This window comes from Alligator sinensis, unplaced genomic scaffold (assembly GCF_000455745.1).
Source record: "Alligator sinensis unplaced genomic scaffold, ASM45574v1 scaffold1851_1, whole genome shotgun sequence".
Lineage (NCBI taxonomy): Eukaryota > Metazoa > Chordata > Crocodylia > Alligatoridae > Alligator > Alligator sinensis.
The window spans coordinates 248,640-259,040 of record NW_005842964.1 but is presented as its reverse complement, the minus strand read 5'-3'; the positions used below and the strand labels follow the sequence as shown (position 1 = coordinate 259,040).

The following is a 10,401-nucleotide window of genomic DNA, read 5'->3' as shown; positions in this document are numbered from 1 at the left end:
CCCCCCCCCCCCCAAAAAAAAAAAACCAACAGCAACAACTAGCCAACCAAAATTGGATTGCATGTTTTAAACAAGGAAACTGATTCTCAGATTTGAGGCATTGGGGATGCTGGAATGGCTGCCAGGGGCTCTGCTGCCTTTTTTGGAGTGGCAGGGTCTAGTTCTCAGCATTACTCACCCTGTCCTGCAGCTCCAAAGCCCAAGCTTTAATCCTGTCACAGCTGCTGCTTGAAGAACCTGATCCTGTGCGCCCTGGGAATTCCTGTGGAGGATCAGGTACCTCAGGCCCCAGAAGTGTGCCTGCCCAGCTTTCCCCAGTTACAAAGATGCACCCCAGGCAAACTCTGGGGCATGTCTGCATAAGCAGGGAAAGCTGGGTTGTTTCTGCCTGCAGAAATACATTCTGGACAATCTCTGGTGTGTCTTTGTAAGCAGGGAACATGTTTCCCATTGTCCTGCAAGATCGGGCCCCTGCCCAATGAAGCAGATCCAGTTGTGGCTGACAAATCCCACCACTGCTGATCCTCTTAATTTGGCAACAGCAAAATTATACCCTATCTTAGTTTACATGTGTGAGTGTAGCACAATGGGGCCCCATTTTGCTAAGCACTGTTCATATACAGATACTGTTTCTACAATTTGGATGTGTGTAGACAAATCCTAGTGATTTCAGTGGATTCTGTCTATGCATCTAATTGTAGAACTGGAGCTTTAGTAAGAGACAGTGCTCAGAAGAGTTTATAATCCAAATAGAATGGAGTGGGGGAGAGAGAATTATCCTTAGTTTATGGGGGTGGGGGTGGCAAGGGGCACAGAAATTCAAAGCCTAATCTAAAACCCATAAAAGTTACTTATAGGACTCCCATTTACTTCAGTGGGCTTTGGAAAAGGCCCACGAGTTGCCCATGATCATGTGGGAAGTCTGAGGTAAGGTCAGCTTTTGGACCTTAAATTGAACAAAGTCTGTTGCTATAACCACAGGACTAGCCCTCCATTCTAAGGGTAGTCTTAGAAGCTTTTGTAGACTTAGGCAATATCTCCTTTAACTTCTGTTTTGTGGTTCCACCTGTACTGGGAAAGGAGCCATTATTCAAAACAAGGTTCAGAAAAAGGTTCAGCTTCCACTGAACAATGGCTAACTAGTATGGATGGAACCATGGAATAAAAGATAAAAAGAATGGAATCCCAGTGAGTTTGTTTTCTAATCTTCAAGCGTGACAAGTCCCTTGAAAACCCATAGTGGCCACTGCTTTATAGTGTAGTTCTCTTTTTAGAGAAATTGTAATCCATTGCTCCTTGACTATCAGGTCACCAAGAAATCCCCAGATGTTTTCCATACTGACCTTTTTTTTTTTTTCATATTTTCTTCACTTGCAACCCACTTGCTAAGTTTCTAATGTTCTCAACATTTTGTTTTCCTGTGCTAGTTATTGTTTATTTACCATTTTAATAGATACTACTACAGTCTGATGATTTCAAGTCTTTTTCTTTACTATACTGAGCTAATATAGCTTGTAGTCTTTGCTTTGAAACTCGTATTCTGTTCTCATGTTCTCAGCCAGTAATTTATTTTCAGTAAAAAATAGTTCCAGAATGGTTTCTCTGGTTACAATGGCCACCAGCTGAATCCTAAAGTTACCTTTTTTTCCCTTTATAAATTAAGAGCTACTTTAATGCAGTTGTGGCTTTTGCATTTGCTTTCACACAAATGAACATCAGAGTATTCACCCAGAAAACCAGGAGGTACCCCTTAAATGCCTCCAAAATATCTGGGATGTGCTTCCCAAATTAATTATGGTGCAGTTTCAAGTACCACAAGGGCTGGTCCAGGATGTTCAGTAATGTGACTTGATGGATTCCAAAGTTGGTATATGCAGAGGGTATCAATTTTATGCTAAGGAAGTCCCTTTTAGAAGGTGTCTACTTTCATGTACTGCACCATGCTACAAAAGCAAAGTATCAATTTTCTTTCATTTTGTTTGCTCATAGATTATGGAAAGAATTATGGATTTGCCCACCTTACTGCGTCATGCTTTCAGAGAGATGTTTTCTGTTGGAGGCCTCTTCTGGATGTTTCGTATCAGAATATTCCTCTGTCTGCTAGGAGCTTTGCTGTATCTGGCTTCACCTCTGGATTTTCTACCTGAAGCCCTATTTGGAATTCTGGGGTTTTTGGATGATTTCTTTGTCATCTTTCTGCTGCTGATATACATCTCCATCATGTATCGGGAAGTGGTGACACAGCGACTGAACAGGTGAAAGGAATGGAAATGGCCAGGATGCTGAAGCTTGCATGAAATGTTGGACAAAGGGAACCATGGCACAAGTATGATAATAAAGCACCTATATACATTTTCTTTTTTTTTACAGTTACATCACTTTTACTCAGTCTGCTTATGCAAATGTAAAGGGTTAAAACTTAGCAATGGTTGCCTGGAATCTTTAGTTTGTGTATTACATACTCTTAGACAATGATGAGGTGAGATATATGATATAACATTACCTACATCTTCTTGCACTTGATGAGCAATTGTATGTAATGCAAGAGCATACACAGGTATAAAACACATCTTCAGATCTATGCTTTGTGAAAGGAAAGTTCTAGCAAAGCGGTGGTATGACTGTTAAGAAAACAAAGTATTTGGATTAACTTGATGTATTAGGACACAGTGTTCAGGTTAGCAAATTGCTTCATGTCTCACTGTGGTGGGTAAAACACTTTAAAGAAAAACAGTTTGGCATCTCTCTCTGCAAAAAGAAACCTAAAGATAGCAGCATTACAGTGAATTTTTCTGCTGTCCAATATTCCTATTAAACAAATATTAGGAACAAATCAGTATTGCTTAACTGCTGTGTACAATCACAAGCAGTTCTTACAATTTTACATTTCTGTTCTGGAATAAATGCTTTCCATTAAAGTAAAATAAAGGAGTAATCATGACTATTATGCATTCCAGTTAGATAATACTGTGGTTTGAAAGAAGCACATTTTTCACTTGGGTCTTGTCTACTTCAAGGGTATTTATTTGAATGTGAGGTACATCACACTATTGTAAATTCTCCTTTATATTGGCTCAGTTTATCTAAACTGAGAGTTTACAGCAGTGCAACTACATCTGAGTAGCTGACCAGTCCAAAAATACTTATGGTGCCTTTACACGTGCTCTGGGGTGGGGTTAACTGGAGCAGTTCTCGGGAGCTGCTCTAATTAAAATATCTGCAGTGTCTCGTATTCAGTGTCCCACGCGTCAAAATGGCGGTGGGGGTACTTTACCTAAAACCTGTTGTACGAGCTTTAGTTAAAGTGCCCCCGCCACCATTTTGAAATGTGCGGATGCTAAATACATGCGACACAGAGGCTACTGGAGCATTTTAATTACATTGAGCAGAGTCGATTAATCGAGTCCACTCCGATGCGTGAACGTCAGAGCAGGCATCGGGTACGTGTATAGGTGCCCTTAGACGCTGGATTCTGTTTTTGCTCAAAAGTTTCCCTGAATTGGGGATGCTATGGGGATGAGAATATTAAGATGAAACACAATCTTATTGGACAAATTTAAACACACAACTTGAAAAACAGTCCAGTTACCTGGGGCCATAGAAATCTGCTGGAAATGTCAAAACAGTAGGATTTTTTGGTAAGAGTTTTACTCTCAGATATCATAAGCTATAGAGTTGAAAATAAAATAACTTCCTCTAAAGAATTAACAATGTCACAAGCCATTCTGTTGGTGTTAAGTACTTTTTAGATAAAAGATAACTATTTTTAAAGCCAAAAGCAAATATTCTAACTTCCTGAATACTTGAAAAGAAAAATAATAGAAATAGCTGACCCTCTGCCCATTTACATGACATGAGCTGGGACATGCTTTTTAAAGGGATTTTAGTACGATTACCATTTCTTGTGCCAAAACATACACTTTAGTACTCCTACATGGATGAGGATGGTAAAATTCACATATCTTTTAGATACAGCATGCTGCTGATTCTGTCACTTTTGCACTGGTGCTTAAGAAGTGCATGCACTGATTTTACTTTTACAAGTATAAAGTGTTTTTGAAAATTTACTGTTGAATATCCAGAGCTATGTTGTTGTTAACCTGGATCATTGAACTTTTCTTCATACCTGTCCTATATTTGAGATGGGGGAAGGGGAAGAGAAGAGAAAGTGGAGGAGATTGAAAATATAATTTTAAAACAAAACAGGACTTTTCATTAAGTGAATTCTCTAGCTTTGGCTACTTTCTGTTGTTCTTTAACTCCTTACTTCAGCTTTTCCCTTCATTTTTGTCATCAACCAATATACAGTGAAAACTTATTGGCTACCTCAATTAGATATCAGTATGCTATTGTTCTTTGAATCCTACTTAAAGCTGGGGAACACAAAACCTCCTTGTATATGCACTGTTAAGGTGTCACAGCAAGGTGGTATTCTGGAGTGTTGGGGGTGTAGGTCTGTGCAGTGCTGCTGTGGAAATCTCTCTCTTTAAAGAGGTCTGTCTAGTGGCAAATCCAAGCAGTGGCTGAAGGGCAGGGAAACTTAGCCTCCTTTGTCTTATGGTGTTTGACCCTCCCCTTAACTTGCTTAGAGCACAGCATAGACTACTGGTTATAACCAGTGGAGCCCTCTCTTAGACTTGATACCTTGTTTTTTATGCTTTTGTCCGTGCCCCTCTTTACTCTCAGAATGCCCTTCCTTAGCTGATCTGCAAGCCTCTCACTGACTGTCATGTCCCTTCTTCCACCCTCTTCTGTCACAATACCTATGCAAAATTAGTCAACTAAGGAGGCTGTTCCCAAAGCAACGCTTTCTGCACTTGAGCACAAGCCATCACTGAGTAACTGCCTTAATCTGGCTGATGTTATTCTGTTTCCTCCTCCGCCCTTTCCTTTCTTGGCAGCAGTGGGTCATCTCATCTTTCTGATCAGCAGGCACTCAGTACACCATTGGGTACCGATAGGAATAATATAGTCTTCAGTTCAGCAAAGCCCATAGGTGTATGCATTAATACTAGCTGAATCAGGACCACTCATCCATCCTGTGGATCCTGGGCTCTTTGGTATTCTGCACCCACCACATATTATGAAACTAATAATATAGTGCAACTAAGTCATCAGCAATAGTGGCTTAAGGAGACAGGTGCTGCACTATGTCAGCTGATACAAGAGTTAAAGATACTGACTGCTGAATCTGCTTTTTCACTTTGCCCCCACTCTCTCTCTGCTCCTCATCACTGTCACTTGCATGCTTGTCTAGACATCTTCTTTTGTCCTAGAGAAAATTCTTCACCAATCACTGCCTTATTTCACTGGAACCTGTCTCCATTGTTTGAACGTGTATGCGTAGAGACAGGAGTCCTTTTTATGTATTCATCACTATGGTATCTGACCACCAATATGGATGTCTGTCTAAGTCTTAACAGTAAATGTCAATTCCAGTTACAGGACAATGTTGAATGGTCCTTTCAGAACAGCTACCGATAGCCCATCATGAGATTGGAGGCTTTTGGGTTTTGTTTGTTTTTTTTTGAAGGATTGCAGTGGCCTACACACCCAAAGGATAGGTCTTTTCTGCAGTCAAGACAATACTGCAGGTCATGAAGACCTACCCCAGCTAGCTGCGGCACTTTGTGTAGTGTAGCTCTTGCAGCACAGTATAGGCTGCTAAGCGTTTCGGAGAAGCTGAGCAGTTTCACTGAGCTTTTAGCTACTGGAACACACTGCAAGCAGCACTCATTTAAAACTAGCCAGGGTATACAAGCTGCAGACACACCTTTGGCATACCCCAGAAAATGATGCACTGTCAGGTTATTCATTAGGATTTTCTCCCCTATTCTCAAGCCATGTTGAAAAAACTCAAACAGTAGCACCTAAGGATTAAGAGAAAAAAATTACAAGTTGTGAAAGGTTGTCACCTCCTCCCTGTAAGCTGTGACCATGTCATAAGACCATGAACAAGGGAGAAACCAAAACAATACTTCCTAGCTCCCATGGAATATCCTGCAGTATCCTACGGCCTCACCATGACCCTTATTACAAATGCTATATAGAATGATCTGTTTCTGGGCTGGTTGTGACCTGTAGCATCAATGTCAGTTTATAGTGAGAGGCAGGCTGCTGGATGTTGCAGGGAGAAAATAGCTACAGGTCCCATAACAGCTGTTCAGGGCTATGGTCTACATTCAACATTAGATCCTCTAAGAACTCTAAGATGCCTGCTCTTTTTACTGACAATAAATCACTGTTAAAATAAGGGTGCCTTTGTTGATTTATTTTACTGGTTTTGTGGGCTGGGGTCTGTTCTGCCTTCTCCCTTCAGATTTGGTTACAGAGGCTTTTTTGTAAAGCCACAGTCCCCCAGCATGGTCACTATTGCTCTTGTTCCTTTAGTACATGATTCCTAGAACTCAGCTCTTGAAGATGTTTTTGTCATTGAGGGGACTGATGGAAGGATAACATTTGCCTGGTGCCCCCTAGTGGATATAAACGTTTCCCTCCAAGCAGTTCAGCCATTACACAAGCACCAAAGCTCCTAAATTAATGAGCCAATATACGTCGTTAACCAAGCACACAGCAACCACCCACCCACCTGCAGTAAAAAAAGGAAAAAGTTATTAGCATTTTAGATGCCTTAGAAGAAAGTAATCTTCAAAGAGAGGTGCAAGAGCATGCATCCTTTTGGAGTAACTTAGATTGAAGTAACTGGGTGCGTCTACAGGAGACATTTACTGTGCAGCTGACTAACTATCAGTGCAATAAACACCTCGGGGCCTACACATGCACCCCTATTAGGCTGGAGTAAACAAATGTACTCTGCAGCAGGATAGTACTGGTAAATGCAAGTATTATCCTGCTATGAAGTAAAAAACTGCAGCAGCACATGTGTAGATGCTTCAGGGGCTGGCCAGGGCATGAGGGTGCTTCAGTGCAGGAGCTACCTGCTAGCTAACCCTATGCTAAAGCTCCTCCATCCTCCAGGCAGTCCCTCTGCAGCCCACTGAGCCAGGGAGAAGCAGCCCTGGGCTGGCAGGCTGATGACCCGAGCCGCCTGCCAGCCATGGCTGCTGTGACCTGGCTCCATATGCTATGCATGAATACATTCTGGAGCGTATTGCTCTGGATGTAATTGCTCCTGGGTGCACATTCAACCAGTGCGCCCAGAAGCAACTAACTCCAGAGCAATAAGCTCTGGGTTTATTCATGTACAGTAACAGATCAGGTGTAGATGTACCCACTGCGTAGTATTTGTGTTAGGGTAAGGGTTCCCATGGGCCTGACTGAACCACACCATGAACTTCTTTCTCCTTGGTCTTGAGTGGTGATCTGAGGCCAAATTCTTAGATTTGCTTGAGTCCTCTATGGCTGGGATGGTTCAAAGTTACTCAGATCATCAAATCATTTCCCCCCTCTTGAATTTGGCCAAGATCTGCTACCAGATTTCAGTATTTAATATACATACACATGTGTTATCAGATTCATGGCCATTGTGGAAAAGTCCCATTGAATATAATGGGAGAGAAACAATAATGTCTCAGGGTTCTATAAATTACCTCTTTGTATTGGTTTTATTTTGATTTAAGCAATATGTGATGTGGTATATAGATCTACACAGCAGCAGCCCATATCTCATTAACAGAGAGTCTCATTAACTTGCACTGCTTGTCACCAAACAGCAGAATGGAGCAGTAGGTGGGAAGGCTGGAGGCTGCCTTGGAGAGGCTTCAGAGCAACAGCTTGAGAGGAGCCATGGAAGAGGTAACATGAGGAGAAAGACTGATAAAGTAGGTAGCCCAGGGAAGCAACCAGGGGTATTTGTTGCCTGGTACAAATGTCCCTGGCCTGGAACCCATAGAAGAAGATAGGCCTAGATTACCCTGCATCCCCTCCCTTTCAGAAGGGGATATGATGCAGCTGAACATTAAGGGACTCAGAAGTAATAAGACACAACCCAGGGGAAGGCCCCAGCCTGAGCATATGGCCCTTTGTAGGATTGAGTCCAGGCTTCCTTACCCATGAGAGGACTTGGACTCTGCCAGCATAGTTATGCTGCTCTAGTTACTGCTGAACATGTCTAAATGGGTGGTGTATCACTTACTGTTTCCAAAGTGACATAAGTTAAAGCAGAAAAAACACTCATACCAGAATAAGTGCATGCACATGGCAAGTTTTACAAGATAACCAACATACGTTTTCTTCGGTTGATGAGACCATAGACACCTAGTTCTTATTGAAGGTTTAAGTCATTTGGACATTGGGTTACTTCAGCCTTCCTAACCCTGGCCTTGATTCCTCTCTACCGTAAGTAACTGGAAAAGCTCCCATCTGTGTGGATGGTACATAAACAAACTGTTTCCCTCTTTTCCATAGCATTCACTTATTCTAGAAGTTAGGAGTCCAGTGATGGCAGTATAGTATCATCTTTCCTTCTCAGAGCTGATTATTTTGAAATTGGTTCCTCTGAGATGCTGAAAGTTGCTTTTGTCACTGCTTCTCTCTTCCCCTGATACAGGCTCTGCCCTCTCTTACAATACTGGGAAAAGGAGATAGCCCATGGTGTCCAAATGCAAAAAGTACAAAGCTGATCCAAGGAAGGTTTGTTTTTGTTTTATTTCTTTGTTGTTTAACATACTGGACAATGGACTTGTGGAACTCATTGGCAGTGGCTTCCGCTGGGTTCCCATTAAGTAGGCTTCAAATGTAAAACAGCTACGTACATTATAAACATAGCGTGTTAATCTGAATGGAGTTTTTAAAATAGTTGGAAGGGACTGGAACTAGCTTGTCAGGAATTTTCTGACGAAGCACTGGTCAGAAATGCTTATTCACTGAAACTAGAATGTTCCTTCGAAATTTCCTGGTTTCTACAAATGCCCAATGAAATGCAAGCAGGAGTCGAGCAGAAACCTACCTAGTGTCCATCCAGCCTGCCTGTAGGGAGAGTAAGTAGCCAGGGCTCTTGGGTTTGTAACTGTATAGCAACAATTACCTTATAGGCTGTCTCAGATTTGGGAACGCCAGGGTTTTCTTGCTCCGTGTCTTTGGGAGTTCCTGCCCTGCAGATTATCCCAGCATAAAGGACCCCATAGTTTTTCAGCTTTTTGCCAGGGCTCAGCTCTGAAGCTTCCAGGCTGAATTTCCTTTTGAAATTTACTAAATGAAACATTTCAGTTATTTCTACATATTTTTTTTCCTAGATTTTTCCCTTTCTTGAGATATTTGGAAATATCATGCTGAAGTGGATCAATACCGTATTCAAAATTTCCCACAAAACAAAACAATTGTGGACTTTTGACCACTTCTAATCTAACCTGTCATGCTTCAGAGCAAAAACCAATCTCTCTGATGCCTTTGGTTATTTTGTATTTTCCCACTGTGGGTTTCTGGTCTCTGTTGGAGACAGAGCACTGAACCCCTCGTATAATCCAGTCTGACAGTCTGTGGGCACCTAAGCCATCTGCCGCTTTCTGTACCCCCAAAGTAGAGGAGAGAGCCTGGCTTAGTGGTAGGAAGATTTTCCTACATTCTGAGTGCAGGAAGAAGACAAGGTAATGAAATTGGGGCTATATCTTTACACATTATTCTTCCATGCTTTCTAGTTGCTACCAACGGTGAGTCAACCATCTGACTGATGAATGTTAATTGAGAAGTTGTCATTCCCAAAATGAAAAAAACTAGTGTGGGGACAGCATTGAGAGAGATGCATGGGTGGGACCCCTTCTGCCACCCTCAGTACAACCAGTCTTCTGTTCAGATTCAGATGTCAAGCCTGAATCTGCCAGATTTGAATCCAGAGCCAGGGTAGAGAAAAGTTCCTGTCTTGATTGGGAAGTTCCTGGGATTCTCATGGAAACAATCCTCTGAGACAACCGTGTACCTATTTTAGCCATTAGCACATTCTCAGTAGGGCTCTTTCAAGGCTTTGTTCTGGTGACATACCCCCTCCCCTGTACATTTGCCCAAGCCTCACCAAGCTGACCAGCTTTTCCATGCCACAATACCCTTGTGGCTGAGGGAAGGTGCCCTGGGCTGGTAACCAGGTATTCCAGTCACGCCTCTTCTCTGAATATTGGTAATATTTCTCTGTTCTTGTTAACAAGTATGTTGTCACCACTGGCAGAAATGAGAATAAAAATGGGGTCTCTTAACAAGACCACCTGGGGTCTTATTTACTGAACTACTGTCTCTGTCTGAGTAAATGTTTCAGATCAGTACATAGTAAACCTGGGTGCAACCACTGCTTTGACCACTATACTCGACTCCCTCCCAGATTGAAAGAACCTAGGGATCCAGCTAGGGAATGTTACACGGCTGTCTTAGTGGTCTGCCAAACGCCACCAGCAAAGTCTGTACCCCGCTCCTGCCCCAATAGCTATTCCTTGTCAAGGATAACAACTTTCTGGC

At 42.2% G+C, this 10,401-nt stretch overlaps 1 protein-coding gene across 2 annotated transcripts in view; it reads left to right on the top strand.

The window, feature by feature from the left end:
- RNF170 (ring finger protein 170) overlaps nucleotides 1-9,917 on the top strand; it is a 42,707-nt gene extending 32,790 nt beyond the window's left edge. For both annotated transcript variants that reach the window (XM_006036449.3, XM_006036450.3), the window contains exon 8: nucleotides 1,990-9,917. In XM_006036449.3, coding sequence (XP_006036511.2) covers nucleotides 1,990-2,259 — 270 coding nt within the window. In that variant the 3' untranslated portion in view covers nucleotides 2,260-9,917. The remainder of the gene's footprint in view (nucleotides 1-1,989) is intronic.
- Nucleotides 9,918-10,401: the final 484 nt, after the last annotated feature.